The following is a 20,444-nucleotide window of genomic DNA, read 5'->3' as shown; positions in this document are numbered from 1 at the left end:
ATCAGCAAGGACCTTTCTAAATGTTTAAGTATGAGCAATAATTAAAAAATATTAAATTATAAATAATAATTTAATTTACTACCTATAAATCTGGCCACTTAAATTAAAGTGATCTGATATCTGGATCGGCAGTAATAATAATAATAATAATAATAATAATAATAATATAATAAAATAGTAATAATAATGTTAATAATAATAATATAATAATAATAATAATATAAAATAGTAATAATAATGTTAATAATAATAATATAATAAAATAGTAATAATATAATGATAATAATAATAAAATAGTAATAATAATAATAATAATAATAATGATAAAATAAAATAGTAGTAATAATATAATGATAATAATAATGAAATAGTAATAATAATAATAATAATAATAATGATAAAATAAAATAAAATAATAATAATTTAATAAAATAATAATATAATAAAATAGTAGTAATAATATAATGATAATAATAATAAAACAATAATAATAATGTAATAAAATAGTAGTAATAATAACAATAATAATAATAATAATAATAATAATCTTTATACATATAAATCTGGCCAGTTGTTATGGTAACATGTTGCGACCGACAATGTGGACCGGAGTGATCCACATTGTCGGTCGGACTTCAGTTCCTCTCTCAGGGCGGAGGACTGTAGTTGTCTTGAGGGCAGTTTTTAAACTACCAACCACAGTTAATGCGGTATTTCTCCGTCGTTAACTTCCAGAGCATGAAAGCGTTAAGATTCGGGCTAACCATTGTTCGACAGTAAGTGCAGTTGTTGCTCCCATACAACGCGACAGTTAATATATTAATAATATATTGATATGTTCCTGTGTGTGGATAATCGATATATATATATATGTGTGTGTGTGTGTGTGTGTGTGTGGGGGAAATGATACCAGTGTTCAGCTTCTTCGTTAATCCTCTTAGTACTTTAAAAGTAACTAGTTAAGTCAGCCACATGACTTCAGTCTGCAGTTGTCTGTGTGTTTGTTTGTTTATTTCTAAGTAACTCTAACAGGTGTTCTTCAGATAGAGAAACATAAACCACGTTCTCCATCTGCGCCTGCGCGGTTGCCATATTGGAGAGGTCAAGATCCGCTAGTTAACGCTGCAGAGGGACGCAGACCTCACTACAAAATCCGCCGTAATTCGCTTAATTCTGAACAGATATTCATGAAATTTGTTTTTTTATAAACGTGAGGAATTGAACTTGATACTAGTTAGTGGTTGGGATTAATTCAGTCACTGGGGGCGGATCTAATCAGCTGTACAGGCACACAAAAGAGTTCAAACAGGCGAGGATTAACACAAAAAAAGTCACTGCTGTTCACTTTTAGCCAAAAAACAGAATGAAAACAATGCAATGTGTACTAGAATAAATAAAGTGTCAACGCATGAAATAGTGTGAGGAAAATAATTCACCTTTATTGAATTGAAAAAAATGTTTTCCTGCAGACAAACTCACTTTGCAACAATCCATAAATACAGATCCATAAATCTACATCTTTAGAGAAAACAAAAGCTAAAAGTCTAAATCATTTACACTTGATGTTGCCTGTTCATATATTGTAACATGTGCCAGTGGAAGTTAATGTTCTTGTGCACACAGCAGCGGCCAATGAGGGGGTCTCTGTTTCTGTATATGTGGTGTCACTTACTGTCAGGTACAAACAGACCTTGGCAGTGTCAGCCTCTATTACATAGTCACATTTTGTAATAATGTCAATACACACAGGACAGTTTCATGAGAGGAGCAACGACCCCTGTACTCCCCTGTACTGTACACTCAACACTGGGTCAGTCTTTGTAGAGACTGCAGTAACTCCTCAGGACCACCAGAGGTCAGAATAAGTGAATGAATGAATGACCCCCCCTCATATTATCAAACTAAATGTAGAAAACCAAATTGGAATACATGGTCCAGAGATTTGGTTTGATATGATAATAATTTGTACATACGAACAGATTAAATCCATATTAAATAAATGTGAAACCATAGATTGTTTGTGGGTCACGGGTAGAACCATTTATTTACTTATAAAACCAGAATCTGATGCGTTGCAGGTACAATTTTTTTTATATTTTATTCATTTATTATGTCAGTTTCCAGCTTCTTTTCTTTTTGTTATGTAATTATAAGTTAAATATCTTTTTGTTTTTTGACACCTGGTCAGATAAAAGAAGCCATCTGAAGACTTAGAGTTACTTAGTTAGCTCTGGGAAACAGTGAAAGGCATTTACACTATCATCTGATGTTTTATTGACAGTTGGTTCCCTGATGAAGAAAGTAATCATTAGCTGCATCCCTAGCTGACACTGCCACGTGAAATAATCAGACAATAACTTATTGAACAGTAGCCTCTCGGAGCTTCTTTACCTAATCTGTTAATAATAATATCTCCTGTCCTTTATTTCCTGCAGTGGGGAAACTCCGTACAATAAACAAGGCCTGCTACAAGGTAAAGAGTATGATCAATTACACTCTCTCTCTCTCTCTGTCTCTCTCTCATGCTTTCCTCTGTGTCTTACTTTCATACTTCCACTGTCCCTTCCACACAGGCCAGGCTATAGATGCACCCTTGTCTGAGATCGGGCTGCAGCAGGCCGAGGCTGCGGGCCGTTACCTGAAAGACGTCAAGTTCAGCAACGTGTTTGTCAGTGACATGCTGCGGGCCCAGCAGGTACAACGCTTGACTTCAGGAGTTAAGATGAAAAATGAATCAAGACAGTGCGGGATATATTTATCTTACTGCATGGTTGGATGCAGTAGAAATACAGTACATTAGACTGTAAACAGTAGTCCAGTGTGGGGAAAATGGAATTACTATCAAATCAATATCTAAATCTAATTTAAAATAATTACTACACATATAAATCTTATTTGCCATGTCCGTCTTTCTAATTACTTGCCAGTCAAACCATAATTCATCACTTGAACTGTCAGTATGTGACTGTAACTCACAGAAATGGACAGGTTTTGGAATCTAATGTAAATATTTTACTATTATTTACACAAATGTAATAATAAAAGAAAGGAAACATATTCTGTATTTTTGCCCAGTATTATAATCTTGGAAAAGGGTGACCCCAGCCGGAAGATAATGCTGTTTAAGTTTGGAAAACCTCTGCATTAGTCCACACTTTTGTTTTATTTTCCCAATGTTCGGTATGTTACAGTGTGTCAGTGCGTGACGAGTGTGTGTTATTTCTTCCAGACTGCTGAAGCAATAATGAAACACAACAGCAGTTGTTCGGGCCTGCAGATGGTGTCTGACCCTTTACTTAAAGAGAAAGTGAGTAGTGTTTGTTTTGTGTGACTTTTACAACTCTATATAGCAAAATAATTCTCTCACTAAAAAACATTCAAGATAGATTTACTTATTAATGGATAAACCTGAGTCATCCAGTCACTGACTTGTTATTTTTCAGAGCTTTGGGATAGCAGAGGGGGGGCGAGTGCAGGACTTGAAAGAGATGGCCAAGGCAGCCGGTCAGTCGTTTCCAGGCTTCACCCCTCCAAACGGAGAGACTCAGGAGCAGGTGAGGTGGGGTTTGTTGTAGAAGGGTCCAGTGTCTGTTTTTCTGTTATTTTATTGTTCATATGGGTATTATTTATTCATCTTTCTGTCCTTCTCCTTGTCTTTTGCCATGTATATTTCTTTGTCTCTCTCTCCCCCTTCCTGTCCTCTTTTCGCCTCTTGGAAGCTCATAGTTAGTTGTGACATTGTGACAAAATTACTTGACATAAGAAATGCCATCCTCTGCACACAGTACTGAACATACTGTGCTAGATGTAGAACATTTATTGACTTCCTTATTTACATTAATACTACACTTAAAGCTGAATTAGAAATACAGTGTCTTTGCATCAACATGTTGCCCTTTGAAGTTACCATATTTTATTGTCTTCCAACACTGAATCAAATAGAAAACAGTGAACAAATCTATACAGAGTGATTAAATGAATTACAAATGATAATGAATAATAATAATGAAATACAAAGACTCTAATTTGACAAGCATCTGTTTCTGGACATGCATATTGCTGGTTGTCAAATGTAATTTTAATCTCTCATTCCTAAACATTGGCACATAAAACCAAAACTTCTGCATCGCCAAACTCCAGATATGCATCCGACCTTAATGCCCTGATACAATATACACATAAAACCACTAGGTGGCAGAAAACCCTCATCTCCCGAGTCAGTCCCTTTCTCTGCATGGATGTATCCTGCAATGTCGGGGGCCTCTCTGCATCCACATGATTGTATTTCTTTTGTATCTACCTGAGCACTTCAGCAGGATCAAAGTACGTGCCCTTCCACTGTCAAACAACTGCAGAGTGTTCGTCACTGACCCCGATTAAAAAGTCACTTAGCTTTGTGTTATTTGAGTTAGAGGCTGTGTGGGAGGACAGTGTGTGTGTGGGGAGGGAGGGTGGGGGCGTCGGAAGGAAGGATGTTCTATTTCAAAGGGACCTCGTCAGGCTTCATCTATTAGATCTTGGCTTGGACGTTAACTCTGGTCCAACCCGGTACGTGACCAGCACATCACGATGATGATGCAGATATACAAATATAGATTTTGACGTAAGCAGCGAGCGCCCCAATCAGTGTCGGCTAGAGGCCTCCCTCCCAGCTTTCCTCAGCGAGTTACAGGTTGTCGTGTCAGGATGAAACTGGAGTTGGCACCTGTGGAAGAACAGTTGCGACCACATTGTTTTGAATAAAACAACCTTTAACTCTGATCCCTTACAGCTGCATGTAGTCACACTTCCATGACTGTTAGTGGAGGAAGAAAGAAGCGATGACGCAGTTTATAACAGGTTTTTGCTCTGTTCAGGTGAAGGAACGGGCCAAAGAGTTTTTGGAGAAAATGCTCCAGAAAATTGGGGCCGAACACTGGCAGGACAGAGGGGAGGATGAAACCTCCCTACCTGCTCCCCAGCAAACATCTCCTCTGGAGGGAAAGGCTGACGATGGCGTCAGGGGCTTCCCCGTCCATGCTTTGGTTGTCACCCACGGGGCCTACATATGCGTGGCAGTCCGCTACTTTGTGGAGGAGTTAGATTGCTCCTTGGCTCCGAGTTCTGATAAAGCACATATGTTCTCTTTAAGTCCCAACACGGGTCTGTGTCGGTTTGTACTGACCGTTAGAAAAGAGGACGGCAGGTTCAAATTGTCAGAGATCCGCTGTGTGTTCGCCCACAGAGGGGACCATGTTAACTAGGAGCTGGATGAGGTTTTTAAGGAATGTATAGAAGATAACTAAGAGAAAGGAAATGTGAGAAAGCTCCAGAGACTGAACACTGAACGTTTATTATTTAAATTATTTTACTTATAGGTTCTGTATTTATTGTCACCTCAGTATTGTAAATGCTGTTTATTTAAATTATGGAATAGATGAATGAACAAAGTTTAACCTAGTTATTTAGTATAAGCATGTTCTGACAATGAAATGATCAAAGAACCTAATTCAAGTATTTAGGTTCTGTTTATTATAGTTTAATTTACCAGTGGCAGTGTCTGAAAAACCATTATAAAATACTTAAATGAATTCAGTTTACACCAAAATATGGATTAAACAGTACATATAATGTATCCTCATTCATTTATACTGTGGCCTTTAACAAAATATGTGTAATATTAAGTATTTAAGTGCTGTTTCGTGAGTTGAGCACCTTCGTTTAAAGTCAGATTGACAGTTTGTGTTGCAGGGGAATGTCATCATCACTTTGTTACCGTCTGGCTGTTCATTACTGTAAATGTGGGCAGCTTTGTGCTCTAATGAGTCTGTGTTTCTATTTTTACTCTCCGGAACTTCATAGATTTTACGTATGAACACAGAGCAGAACTGCGACAGTGTTGACTTTTTGGGAAATCAGTGACTTTTTCATTGTTGTGAATTAACACTTTGGTCAACAAGGACAAAGGCATCGCATGCCACATGTTGTACTGTAGCATGTATGCACTGTTTCTCTGCTTTTCACTCCACTCTGAGTGTAAAACAAAAGTGTTTATAGTAGATAAACATTACTACTTCAATAACATCAAGAGAATAACTGAATTGTATTAAAAAATATATATTTAAATATTATAACGCAGGAATGCTGTCAGACTTGTGCAGTTTAGTATATTTCCTGAATAAGAAAATATAGCTGCTACCTGTTTCTGTATCACAGTGCTATGTGTAGAAACTTGCCAAAAACAATAAAAGATATATTTTTCTGTTAAACTTGTTAAATAAAACCCACATTCAGTCCATGCAGGGTCTCATCTGTTCACCTTCGAGTGATTTATAGCTTGGATTTTACATATCAAGGCCTAGAACATTTTTATTACAGTTTGCATGCTTCTTCATTTACATGGTTGTTTGATATGCATTACCTCATTTGGGAATTGTTTGTCCAGGTCTAATATTTGCCAGTTATGTAACCAATTGGCTGTGTGCGTAATAACCATGTGATTTTTGTGGCCTTTTCGATGGGTTGGTAGGCAAAAGATGTTGTTTTTAGTACCTGGAACATTAAATCTCTCCTTGTTTTATACAAGGTTAATGTTCTTTGTCCATTATCCCTGTTCAAATAAAGAAATTCAGTCCCGTTCCGTAGGTTTTGTGCAGTTGTTATGATGTTAATGGTCAGAAGCACTTTAAATGTAAATATTAAGTCATTGGTTCCCAACCGTTTTTCCTTAAGGGACTCCTTTTCTATCCTTTAGTGAACTGACGACCCCTGCTTAGGTGACATACTTTATATTTCATATTATATTCAAAACTGTACAATGAACCCAAACAGTGAACTCTGTATCTGCAAGAAGTTTGTTTAGGAAACTTTTTGTACAATTCTGTCCGTATTATATATTTAAAAATCATTCACACTTAAGAGTTTTTTTTTTTTTTTTTTAACAAATACTAGATACTTTGCCATTGTTCTATTAAACAGTTTACATTTACTTTTCTTCACAGAAGTGAATCAAATGCTGAGATATAAGTTTTATTAGCATGTTTTAAAATCAAGAAGACCTTGTGACCCCCCCCAATGAACTTAGGTGACCCCTAGTGGGGGTCCTGACCTCTAGGTTGGGAACCACTGTATTAAGTGACTCAGATACTTCATGATACATTGTAATCACCATAACCTGACCCCAGTGACAATGTAAACATACGAGGAGAAGAAAGGACACGAGAGACACATTCATTCCCAGTTCTTACTTTATTTCAGAATGCAACAACTTTCTAGAAATGTTTCATTGATGATCTGTAGATAAATAAATGATCATGGAAGCAATGGCTAAAGAGAGAGTCCTGCATGGAAGCTGTTGTTGGATTAATAGGTGCAGTTCCTATTCATCTGTGTCACACTGTCCTCTCATGAAGAACATTTCTGTGAATTCTTACTTTGCACCCTTTATGGACTCCAGCTACAATACAGACAATCAACAAAATAGTTACCATTTATTCATCCACATCAGAAATAATGTGAAATATATAAATAATAAAACAGTTAGGTTAGGAAGGAAGTCATTTAACACATTTCAATAAATACCTTTTCATTGCTGTGACTATTGGTGTCCAGCACCTGATATAATTTGATCCTGTTTATGTACAGATGATAGTTTTCAGTAACAAAAGATTTCTGTCGATTTCTGTTTACTTTTTAAACTCCTGTTATGACGCATTACTGTATTAACAAATCTATGCATAAATATTCATAATTACTAACAGATTACACATTTTTTTTTTACATATGCAACACAAACATTGCCACATCTGGTTCAAGGTTTAAAATTTAACTGACAAAAGAGGTTAAAGGACAGCAGGGCAGAGCATGGCGAATGTTGCCAAACTTATCCCTCGTCGGCTGTTCAAACAGAAGATCTGTACAAGCCGCTGTGATGTAACACGGTTTATGAGTACATTAGCGAGTGTAATAGTTCCATAAAAACAAACTCAGAAAAAAGGATTTTATAAAATGTTATCTCTTTTCTCAGAAGTTGGCCTCAAAAAACAAAACAAAAGAAAACCTACCCTCCTGTGTCAGTTTGACTCTACCAGCCCTTTGTGGCTCATTCTGTGGCTCTCACTGACGCTGCAGTCCACCAATGCAGGACAAGGTGTCTATAAGTACAGTATCTACTCCCACTATGCAGTCAAACATAAAGTGAGTTTGAAAAACAAACTTAAAGACTTGCAGCCCCTCTTGACTCTCCACTTATTAAACCCAAGTTCAGTATCTTTAGTCTTGTTGTGCCCGGTCTGCAATATTAGTCTTGAGAGGACTGACGGGCCCGTTGGGCTGTAAGACCCGCAGGGGGTCGTCACATGAGGTGATGGTCTCTTTGGATACAGCGCCGGCTTGGTCTTGTTCTGGCTGCCCGTGATCCGCACCCTTGTGATCCTTGGCAGAATGTGAGGGATGTGACTCTGACCTTAATGGATCAGAGGGGTTCACCGCCTCACTCCTCCTCTGTCTCTTTACCAAGGGGCCCAGGAACCTTTCCAACAGGGTTGAGGAGGGTTCAGGTGGCTCCTGGTGAGCGTCTCGCAGCTCGGCTCCCTTCAGTTTGAGCAGCTGGCCCCCGCTCATAGAGTAGAACACGTCGTGGTGGTCCGCAAGATCTAACCAAATGCGCTGGAAGAGACAGTCTTCTCTGTCCCTCTGCTTCTGTTCGGTAGGAAAAAGCAGACAAATACAAAATGTTTAATCTAACTGTTTTCCCTACAATCATTTCCTGACTTCACTCAAATGAAATGCATCTAATAAGTACTCACAGAGTTGTACTGCTCTCCCTTTACGTCCACACAGAGGAACCGTCTTCTTCTCAAATCAAATATTGACACAAAGTTGCTTGTATCTGTTCTTACTGGTAAAATAACTGTAAGAAAAACAGATTTAAACATGTAGCCATCATCAGTTATTAATGAAAGAAAAATCATACTGTAACATAAATTCATGTACTGTGTATTTAGAAAAAGTCTTAGAAACCTGTTGAACGCTGCTGGCTGCCAAAAATCTTGTTTGTTTGTATAGATGACATGCAAAATAAGCTTTTGACACCTAAAATGATGTATTATGTAAGTTTATCTAGAACTATGCCATGCAGAATGTTCTTCCAAGCTTTCCTCATTATGTACAAATACATTTTGTGTTGTTTTGTATGTTTTTAAACATTTTAGGACATAAATGTAATACATGCTGTTGCCTTCTAAACAATATGATTAACCTAGCTGGACAAAGAAATAGTTGCATTTAGTGTTTAAAAAGGCTTTTATTTTCTGAAATGAATGAACTAATTTGTCATAAAAAATAAATGTTTTCATGGATATAGACCGACTTACCCAGAAAGTGTCTGTGAATGCCCTTTCTCACTGATCCACTCTGCTCCAAGTGGAAACGTCCCGTATCGGCGGATGCATCTGCGTCTGCATCTGCGTCTGCATCTGCGTCTGCTCCCGTGTTGAAGCTGCTCTGCTGATGGTGCTCTGGGCCCCGGAGCCTCATTGTACAATCCACCGGTACGGGCACATAGACGGCAATCAGGATGAGTGAGAAGAAAGCCGGTTGCATGATCAATGAGGGTGCCGTGCTCTCTTTACCCTAACAGCGCGAACGTTCAGGTTGGTGTGAGGGCAGCTACTGGAGGAGGAGAAAGTCCAACAGGTCTATTTAAACACAGGGTCGATAAACTGGCTAACTCATTTACCAAAATGACTCAAAGCTTACCTGCTTTTTCCGTAGTTGGGGGTTGCCAAGGTGGAATTCCTGCAGCTCTCACTGGTAAAACATTTTCTCTGTATAAGATAGCGTAGTTTTATCACTCTAAATGACTTTAGATTGAAGCATGATTTACTCTATGCTTTGTTCAAGCCTAAAACAAATCAAACACAAAGATTAATGTACTGAAACTCCAGTAGCTGAGGAAGAAGAGAGACATTAGAGACAGCAGATGATGTGAACGGATGATGGAGACCTTACTCATCATAAAGAAAAACCCTTTATTTGGACAGTCTGCCTACAGGTAGTTTTTATTTGTAACAGTTCAACAGCTTATTAACTGAGATGAGATTCAACAACTATTTTATCATATTACACCTCTGTTTTGGTTAGTTTTAGGTGCAAAGAACATCTTGGTTATGGGTATGTTAATGAATTGTTAGATTTACTCTAAAGGTAATCTAACATTAAAACCTGTAGTATCAACCCTGATAATAACCACAGGACAAAATCACTCATTTATACCTTTCAAGCGTAGGTATGCATTACTGATGCTAAATGAGTAATTCTGTTGTGTCACAGTATGTTGACTGAAGAGAATGATTCGTACCTTGCTTATTAACTATTATTAACTAACTGTACACACTTCCCCCGCTGCCCACTTCCGTTCACTGGAGTGTGTGCAGTTCTCTTGCTAGAAAGCTTTGCTGCCTCATTTTTGGTGGTTGTCATATTTTTACCTCATTATAGAAAATGTGGGGGGAAAAGTCCCCTGAGCTCTTGACCTCACAATTCCTTCAGTACGTTTTTTTTATAAACTTTGGAAAGCATTTATATTGTCGAGACTTTATTTTTTCTAAGTTCCAGAAAAGTTGGGATGTAGGTTTACGCCAAACAGAAGCAGTATGTAGGATGCATGTTTTTATTATATAATGTTTGTTATGTAACGTTAACTGGAAGTTGTGTAGGCAACTTGTGATTAGATGGCTTATATTCACAGTCATAATTGGACATTATGTGCATATTAATGAGCAGAAACATAACTATATATTTTGGGCTCCCTGGAAGAATATTACACTACAGAGAAAGGTTCAAGGCAGTTCTTGAGTAGGCAGTGGCAATATTTTGCTTGTAAATGAGGATAATAAAGAGTAATAGCAATATAGGTAGCACTTTATTTTACAGGTCTGTTATTTCCTAATCAATTCTTGAAACTTTCCTGGAAAGAACTAGTATGATAATAGGTGAAATAAAGACAAATGTTTGCTGTGTTGAGTTGGAAAAGCAGTTTATTTTCAGTGGAATGTCTTTCAATTCATTCATTTATTGTTGGAAACTATTCTTCACGTGTGTTTGTTTGCTTGCTTGTAGATAAGTTTGACATTGTCCATTCAGCTGACCTGTTGTGCACTGACTGAAAGACTATACGCGATGCAAATTTAGCATTTTCATTAAGATGAATTCATCGGAAGTGTAACAATTGTCTTTACTTTACCCACCTTGTAGAGCCAAATTATAAAGTGATCTCCATGGAAATGACAAGCAATGCATTAAGGACAGAACCCGTGCAGAATATAGTGTTACTGCAATTTGTACTCATTTCTGTTTCAGTTTCAGTTCATTTTCATTTACATTTACTTTCACATCTGTCCAAATGTTGCCCTCCTAAATGTTGTCACGCTTCACCAGAAGAGGGCGCCACATACTGACTCTTGCTAACTCATTGACCACAACTTTGGCTTGAGGTTTGTTTTCACTGGCGCTCACAGTTTCTTCCCCAGTTCCTACAGTAATCTGTGTCATTCAGGGTCAAGAGGGCAAACATGCAGGTTTAAAGCATTTGATCACAACAGCTTTTACAAAACGTCTTTTATTATCATCTCAGGAATACAGTTGACTGCTGTGCACAGCACATACGTACAAAAATAAAAGGAAAACCATTTGTAATATAGTATTTTACTTACTCATCATCATATTTTTCAGAAACAAATGATTGGAGAAGTCTGTTGTTTCAAACTAATTTACAATCATTTCAATAATCGGAACTAAGGCAGAAGGTGAGGTATATGTTAAAAAAGAGGAGGGGGACTCAGAGGAAGCACTCTCCCCTCAGTGCAGGAATAGAAAACTGAGAGAGAAACACAAAGGCTGCCGGCACACAGGGACACACACGCACTCACACGCACACACACAAGTCTGATCCCAGATCCTCCCACAGACCTCAGTTCCCTGTGAACCAACACATTTTAAAACCATCTGAACAGGTATGACAAGCCCAATGGCAAAGATCCAGACACTGGATCCTTAATCAAATGGGGTTAACGCGTACCTTGTCCAGTCAGGACTCCATATGCATAATAAAGGAAAATTCAGAAGTAAAAGTTAATGTTGAAAGGTGATATGCTTCTTACCATTAACTACCTTCTCTCGGTTACTATCATGCAAAAGTTGTAGAACTTATCTTTCCTTTACTCTTTCAATCCTCTAGCTTTGAAAGTCTGACACCAAGTTGCATTAGGTGTAAACAATATCAACTCATCAGGTGTCCCTTACTCTTCCCATTCAACTGGACAGTGACATAATAAATCAGAAATGACGTACAGTAATTAACACAACGTTGACATCAAAAACAAGTACTTTAGAGATCTTGCATGTGAGCTTGTTTCGATGAAAACCTAGCAAAGGAAAACGACATCTACCCCTGCTCAGTAAATTGCACTCCATAAAACAAAAATGTGCACCTCTTTATATATTTTGACAAATTAGCCAAAATACCTCTCCAACCAACTCCCTCGCTGCCACAAAATCAGTCCCGACAAAGCTACGAGTGATCGTTTTCTAATCACAGTCACGTGATAAAGGCTGAATGAGTAGTACGATGCTCAAGGCAACCCCCCCCCACCCCCCACAACACAATTATCAATGGTGTCAGTATTCAAAAACATTAAACATGACATCCTGCGAGTGTCAAGTTGCTCTCTTGGATCACAGTATTCAGTCCATCAGACAACCTGTTTAACTCAAGTGTCCCTTTTCCTGGAAGCATTAGATTCTCTTTAAGTGGCCTTTTGCTACATAGCCACCACCTCAAACAGCAGTCAGTGCTTTTTTCTCACAGACATCCCCTCACTATCCTCTGTGTTGCCTTTTTTCCCCTTTCCTCTCGTCTTTATCCTCCCCCGCGAGGAGAGTACAGTACATCAGCTTGCACAGTCAGACAATGCCCTGTTATTCCTGACTCAAGGTAAATTGATCTGATACCATCTTCTACTGTCGCTTTGGCAGAAACAGAACATGACAGGAGCGTGCTCAGTTGGACACATGCACACACACACACACACACACACACACACACACACACACACACGCTGAGACACATTCATTCTGAACAGACACTGCACATTAGTCTCTGCTACTACACATAAGCTGGAGCTTAAAGGGCACGCAAACCTTCGCTCGCAGATATTTCGTCAGTGTGTTACAGTAATGTTAAAACAGGCATGAGGTAAAATATGATAACACATACATATATATATATATATATATATATATATATATATATAAATATAAGAGCCTTGCTACTTTCTTTTAATCCCCAAACTGGCCTGACTTGTGGTTTGCTACTTACAGAGTATTGCAGGTCAAGTATAATAACTTAATTTAAATCAAAGATTCAAAAATTGAGCTCAATTGCACCTAATTTAAACGTTGAATAGTACAAGAATTTCATCGCACATCACACGACAGCCACTTGTGTTCTCCGATGAAGAAATAGCCAAACAGGTGCAGAGCTCAGTAAAACAACAAGGTAGAAGCCATTGAGATGGAGCAGAAAAACACGCCTACATCAGTAAACGCAAAGTACAGAAAGCCCACATCTTCGACCTTGGTACAAAAATGGCTCAGATGAGTGGGACAGGAATCCCAGGGCCCTGCACTGACCGTCCAGTCTGACACCAACCGACGAGGGGCCCACTAGTCTGGTGCTCAGGTATTTTACCCCACATTATCCACATCCTCGCCAAGTTAAACAAACAACCAGTGCCTCATGCAGAGTCCCATATAAGTCCTCTGTACATCATTGCTATCTTCAACTTTGCTTGTCCTTTGTCCCCTCTCCCCCTCCGACCCCTTGTCTCCACAATGGAAAAACTATCTGTGAGAGGAGCTCGAGAAGTTGTTGAATTCAAGTACGGTATGCTGCATGCACAAAGCCTGGATGAACATTGTTAATATTACAACCCCTTTGGTTCACTGCTTTTTGCAACATTGCTCATAGTTCTCTTTTCACAAGAAGCCACACTGTGACTGAGCGAGCTGAATAATGCATACATAGCTTCAAAATCCGGGATGATTAAACCCAATCCACACCATCTAAATGTCAGACCGACTGAGTTACCTGAAGTATTCCAGTTCCAGTTCTCTCTAAACCCAACCGGAGTATTTCATATTAATACAGCAGACCATCAGATTTACAGTCTGCTCAGTGACATCCACTGTAACTTCACCCATCTCTGCATAAACACGTTACTTTAAGTGCCAAACATCATCAAAACCAGTGTGAAAGTCAAACAGCTCCCATCGCCACTTTTGCTACAAACTCAAAATTAAAAAAAAACAAAACAAAACAAAATCAAATAAATTAGTTTGAGTCATCAACAACAAAGTACCAAGACCACAGAGAAGATGCAACAGATTGCACCAACTCAGTCTGAAGTGGAGTGAAATATACAGCAGACAGAAATGGAGGACATTTTGCTTCATAGTGTCAGGTCTATGATATTCTGTTACACAGACGCCACCCTTGGCCTCCAACAATGAGGAAAAAAAAAAAAAAACCCTTTCAAATGAAGCAGCTCTCAAACGGAGCAGTTCCACATACATCCTTAAAATAAATGCATGTCCACACATATAGCACACACTCATACACTCAGTCTGGCCTCATGATCCGGCTACAAAATTTGTCAAAGTAAAACCTGGGATTGTCAAAGCTCCCTTGGACATGATGGGGGGGGGGGGTGGGGGGGGTGGGGGGGGGGGGTGCTGACTCTAAATCTAGCTTTCCATATTAACAAGAGGCTCCACTGGGTCCTGTGCAGCATAGAGTCTCAATTACTTAATTGATCTAATTATGGAAAGAAAATAAAGTGGAGGAACCTCTGGCCCTCTAGGAATCGGGCTAAAGCCCCCCGGTGGTGTCTGAGGGAGTGATGACTTGCGTTTCGTTCCTATTTCTGACTTGAGCACCACGTTTCTCGCATGCTTAGGGGTAAGGGGGCCGCAAGTAGGAATTCAAGGCACCGCCACCTCATGACGAAGCAAGAAAAACCACCGCCATGTTTGCAAGTGCTCTAGTTGCCCCTGACAGCGACAGGGACAATCGAACATGGAGGATGGGAAACGTCCGAGTCCTCGATGGATGACAACAAAGACATTTGAAGTAAACAGGCATTCTTCTCTGTAGAAATTTCATGCACACATCTTCTCTTTTTCTTCTTCCTCTTCTTCTTCCCAGGATATGGTGCTTTGAGGTAATAACGTATCCATTTCATTTCCAAAAAGGATGAACTGTCATCCACTGACGGGACAAGGACTCAACCAATTCCAGCAAGCACCCATAGAAACTGAGGGGATAAATGACACCTCTCATCCCCGTCATATCACAAAATGATGAAAATCATAAAAGCAGCAAAGAATGGCATTTCCATCATTTCTAATACAAAGTAAGCTACCGAAATATACATATAAAGTTTGAATAAATACTATCAGATATAGTGGTATTTCTTTCTTTTACAGTCCATTTTGTCTTTTGTGTTTGTACGTACGTATACGGTATTTTATGTTACCTGGGAAATAATCCACATGTGCAAATAAGTTTGTTATTGCCAGTTTTTGCTCATCATATTCGGGGTAGGAAGTGCGTTACAGTCATGGCAGTGGTGGCCTTGTTGCCCCTCTTCACGCGGCCATGCTTGCTGAGTGCTATGTAGGAGCCCCTGTAGACCAGAGACTCGTAGGCGTTGTAGTTGTTCGCGAGCAAGCTCTCCTTGAACTTGCACTCGTCATGGAAGACTGTCTGGAGAGGACAAAGAGACAGACACAGCGTGCATTTTAATGAAGCACTCAAGAAAACAGGCAGTCTGTGGTTTGAAGGTACGATGGCAGAACATTAACAAGCTCTTTAAAAAGATTCGGAGCGACGCAGAAAAATATAAAAAGCTAAATTTAGACAGAAATGGCAATGAGGAATTAACATTCTGACAGAGTTATCTTTGTGCCGTCTCCCAGCAGCACCAAGCGCTCTGAAAGGTGCAGTCAGTTTGCTCCTTTAGGTATTCATTTAATTTAACTGCACAAGAAGAAAGTTCTATCGAGTGATTCACAGGAAAACCCTGGACTTAAAGGAATAGTTTGACATTTTGGGAAATGTTCACTTTCTTGCAGAGAGTTAGATAGATAGAAACGATTGATACCGCTCTCATGTCTGTATGTTAAACAAGAAGCTACAGCAAGGAGACAGTTAGCTTAGCATAAAGACTGGAAACAGGGACAAACAGCTACCGTGGCTGTTTTCAAAGCTAACAAAAATCTGCCTACTAACACCTCTAAAACTAACTAATTAACACCTTATCACTTTTTCTTTGTTTAATCTGCAAATAAACCCACATTTGATGTGCTTTTTTACTTTTTTGATTTTGTTCAGATTAAACGAGATAGAACGTGTTAATTATTGAGCATTAGAGGTGTTTCGTGTTTCTTTTTTTTTTAATTAGCTACGCTAATTGTTTCCTGGCTACAGCTTCCAGATATGAGAGTCAGAGCAAGAAAGCAATTAAACCTATTTCCCAACATGTCAAACGTTTCCTTTAAAATGAAAAACTCACATCTTACACCTACAACACATCACAGAAATCATCACATAATCTCCCTCCATATAAAACCATCTCTAAATACAGTACCTGCCACTGTGAACAACAATATGAGTGAGCTGACAGCAGCGGAGCAAATACTCAGAGGCCATGTGGCCTAACTCAATCTCTTATCAGATCATCAGCCTGCTCACAAACTAACGCTTCACCACTCACGAGCAGATAACCGACTCACATTCTGTCTGTCAAATATGTTGGCCACAGCGAGCCGACCAGCAGCCACGTGTCAGCAGGGCTCTGCTAAACACAAAGTCCCCCCCCCCCAAACCACCTGGAACATCTATATATTAATAGCTGCTATTGCTCTAGAAGCAAATGAACGACATCTTCTTAAAGGTTATCGCCAGTAATTCTACAAACACACCTTATCTGTGAGACGAGGATAAAAAAAAGGTTAATTAAACTGACATTAATAAGAAACTACGGCTGAAAGAGTTTCTTTGTTATCAGGATAAAAACGTAAGGATCAAGATTTAAAAAATAAATGAAATATTGAAAAGTTTGAATTCAATAAAAAGCAACAATAGATATATTTAAACAAACTGTATTTAGGGTGAGGAGACTACCTTGATATATTTGTATATATTTTTCATTCATTGTCATTTTAACTTCACTTAAATAGCTCAGAAATCATCTTTCTATTAAGAACTGCATCTCAGATACTATGAGATACTACATTTTAGTTTTAAAAATAGCTCTAAAAATACTGTCTGAGGTCAAACCTGAGAAAATGTTTAAAAAAACAGGTTTTAGCTATAGGGTTACAACCCACCTCCCATCCCACCCATCTTCCCATCTTTCAAATCCAGGTGTTATCATAAGACTTTGAGGAATCCCTTCCAGGAGACAGATGTTCTGTCAGACATCAACTATTTTTAGAAAGGTTTCTTCTTTGTATAATAAACTAGAAATTAAAATGTTAGCTTCAGATTTTTTGGAGGTTAGCAGAGGGAGAGGCTGCTGCTGCTGCTGCTGGTGCTGGTGGGGAGGTGGGTGAGGTGGGGGAGTTGGGCCTTTGCCTCCCAGGATGTGCCTGAAGTGCACTACCCTCCAAAATAAACGCTTTGCCGTTAAAATCGATTTCCAGCTCTGCTGACAGGTTTCTGTGCATCAGGGGGTTTTCCCTCCACACACACACACACACACACACACACACACACACACACACACACACACACACACATTACAGGCGTGTGGACTCGACCCTGCATCTGTTAACCTCATCATTATTTACCCATAGGCCACCAGGCCTAGCACCGCCTGCTTTAAATAGAGCTTTACTAAATTCCTGATGAAATTAAAAATATATGCATTTCGCAACACATATTGAGCAGCAGCCCCCCCCCCCCCCCCCCAGCTGGCAGACAGGGCAGGAGTCCCACCCCCAAAATATGACTATGGTCGAGCTGCAAAGTGCGTGCCCTGTTTCCAGGATCCCATGAACTAACATTGCTGGACAATAAATGAAATACTGTGCATACCTACCGTTCCGTATAACCTCCCACGGCTGTTCATTGCGACAAACATCTCACTCTTCACCCCATACAGGCTCACCACCCCTCTCTCCACCGTAGAGATTTCTATCAGACCTGACACAAGACAAAGACAGATTACATTAGAGTTAGAGACAGAGAAGCGATGATGCTGCTGAGTGTGTGTGTGTGTGTGTGTGTGTGTGTGTTATCACGGTGACTGTAGCATTGTGTGTGCTCTCTCTCTCTCTCTCTCTCTCTCTCTCTCTCTCGCGTCTATGGGTGTAACCTTGCAGATTGCTGCGCAGCATGCCGAGCCTTTGTTCTGCATCTTTCACCCCATCTTCCATTTGCATCCAGGCGCGCAAGGGGGGGGGTCAATTAAGCGCATTCTGGTTATTGCAATAATTGCAGTAATTGCATTGACGTGCACGGCTATTGGTCTCTGGACCGCCCTCACAGGGGGGCTGCGTAAAAATAAGTTGTGTCTAAAAGCGTCCATACATTCATGTCATGGTTGAGCTTGGGGAGGAGGGGGGAGGAAGGGGGTGTTCAGTACTGATGGATACTTATTTTTTCTTAATAGATTTGTCTTTGCCGTGGAAGAAATTCAAGCCTCCCTCAGCGTCGGATGACATATGATCATGCAAATGAATAGAGGGGGGTAGACTAGCCTGCTCATCACAGATCCATGCTTATTGACTCTGCCTCTCTTTTATGTCTATTGCATTACATCGGTGGAGGGTTTAACTCACTGTACTGGTTTTCATTATGTGCACCGTTTATCCTGCCGTCGGGGAGGATCTGAAGGTGAAACCCGATGCCCACGTTGCAGTAGAGCCTCCGCACTCTTTTGATGCCCAGCAGATAGTCGCTCTCCCAGTTCAGCTCCGGTTTCTCCCCGGAGATCCCCAGTACAGAGCGGGAGAACAGGGTCTCCCATCGTTTCTCCAGTAAAGTTGCATTCGTCCTGCTGCTCGGTAAAGGGTACGCTGACACGATCCCCAGCAGAAAGCCCAGGAGAACCACCGCGGTCAGCGTCCAGTGCGGCGTGCCGGCCTCGCAGGACATACTGACGAGGAGCCTTTGCGCAACGGCCATCCGGTTTACCTTCGGGCCACGTGGTCAAAATTAATGACCCTAAAAATACCGCTCTTCTTGTTTTGCTTCCTTCGGCATGCTGGCTGAGGGTTATTTTGGGAGCGCGGATCAGGGCTTTGGGCATGAAACGCAAGCCCCGGTGCAGAGGAGGAGAGGAGACGGGAGAGTGCGCGGCAGCAGAGCTGGAGGTGATGGTGATGGTGATGTTGGTGGTGGTGATTACCATGTTTTGCAGCTCCTCTCCTCCGCGCCTCTCTCTCTCTCTCTCTCTCTCTCTCTCTCTTTCTCTCTCTCTCTCTCTCTCTTCTCCCTCTCTGTCTCCCTCTCGGTAAGAGTTCGGGAATAAATCCCTGTACCAACTCACCAAAAACCCTGTTTCAACCTCGCCAGGGCTGGCGCATCCCTAGATGACATCATGCTGACTTCACCGCTGGGACAATACAAGGGTAGAGAGGGTGCTGACAGCAGGAAAAATACCAACTCTGTTTAGAGTTGAAGGGGGGGAATAGCCTAGTGTCACTGCCGGACTGGAGGGGGGGGAGAGAGAGAGCTTATTGGTGGCGTTCAGCGGCCGTGGGACGCGATGGGGCACTCCGGCTGCTCCCAAATTGGGTCGGTGGTCATATGTCTGTCAGGCCGCTTCCTTATTTAGAAGGAAGGTGTAAAAACAGGCCCACTTGTCACCGGAGAGCAATGACAGGGCTCTCGTGGTCCCACTTCTCCCTGCTATGCCGTTCAAGAGCCCCCCCCTCCCAAAAGCACAATCTGTGTTTTTATTGGCCTAAAACGAGAACCATCAGCTGGACCAGAACCTGCAGGGTGCCCGACCAGGGTTCAAGACCTCGGCCAGCATCCGCCCTGCTGACGTGTCCTTGAGCAAGACACCGACTCCCCCCCCCCACACCTCCACCCTCACCCACCCTCCCCCTCAGCTCCACAGCGCGGTTTGGTAACGGGGACCCGGAGAGGCGTTTTAATAAAGTATCAAGTTTTTATAAGTACACCCATAACCCGTGCATTTTCCCATGATGCATTCGTGAGAACTAAACTGGAAAAGGCCTGTCACGGAACGGCACGCATTGTGAGCATGCCATTCCCCTGCAACATGAAAGCCTATCGTCTTTTCCATGTAATAGATAATGCCACCAGCAAGCATGCCCATGCGTCAGTGAGGCCGGTGCATTTGCGCACCAGCAGTCTCTCTCCCGCACAC

The 20,444-nt window shown here is 40.6% G+C and overlaps 3 protein-coding genes across 4 annotated transcripts; 1 reads left to right on the top strand and 2 right to left on the bottom strand.

The window, feature by feature from the left end:
• The first annotated feature begins 612 nt into the window (after positions 1-612).
• tigara (TP53 induced glycolysis regulatory phosphatase a) lies at positions 613-6,623 on the top strand. Its single transcript, XM_051381584.1, has 6 exons — positions 613-776; positions 2,436-2,473; positions 2,574-2,695; positions 3,230-3,307; positions 3,444-3,554; positions 4,857-6,623. Exons 1-6 carry the CDS (start codon positions 706-708, stop codon positions 5,241-5,243), a joined length of 807 nt encoding a protein of 268 aa, XP_051237544.1. The 5' UTR covers positions 613-705; the 3' UTR covers positions 5,244-6,623.
• Positions 6,624-7,208: 585 nt separating this feature from the next.
• LOC127352851 (fibroblast growth factor 23-like) lies at positions 7,209-9,662 on the bottom strand. Of its 2 annotated transcripts, none has more exons than XM_051381586.1 (3): positions 9,354-9,662; positions 8,787-8,890; positions 7,209-8,676 (listed from the first exon to the last, which is right to left on the bottom strand). In XM_051381586.1, exons 1-3 carry the CDS (start codon positions 9,580-9,582, stop codon positions 8,251-8,253), a joined length of 759 nt encoding a protein of 252 aa, XP_051237546.1. In that variant the 5' UTR covers positions 9,583-9,662; the 3' UTR covers positions 7,209-8,250. The 2 variants fall into 2 exon arrangements, with proteins under 2 accessions (XP_051237546.1, XP_051237545.1); XM_051381585.1 differs by having other exon boundaries at positions 7,209-8,679; positions 9,354-9,661.
• A 1,921-nt stretch (positions 9,663-11,583) lies between these two features.
• Positions 11,584-19,563, bottom strand: LOC127352855 (fibroblast growth factor 6). Its single transcript, XM_051381591.1, has 3 exons — positions 18,886-19,563; positions 18,144-18,247; positions 11,584-15,805 (listed from the first exon to the last, which is right to left on the bottom strand). Exons 1-3 carry the CDS (start codon positions 19,229-19,231, stop codon positions 15,629-15,631), a joined length of 627 nt encoding a protein of 208 aa, XP_051237551.1. The 5' UTR covers positions 19,232-19,563; the 3' UTR covers positions 11,584-15,628.
• Between the last annotated feature and the right edge of the window lie 881 nt (positions 19,564-20,444).

This window comes from Dicentrarchus labrax, unplaced genomic scaffold (assembly GCF_905237075.1).
Source record: "Dicentrarchus labrax unplaced genomic scaffold, dlabrax2021, whole genome shotgun sequence".
Classification (NCBI taxonomy): Eukaryota; Metazoa; Chordata; class Actinopteri; family Moronidae; genus Dicentrarchus; species Dicentrarchus labrax.
The sequence above is the reverse complement of the archived record's forward strand: the minus strand, read 5'-3'. Positions and strand labels throughout refer to the sequence as shown.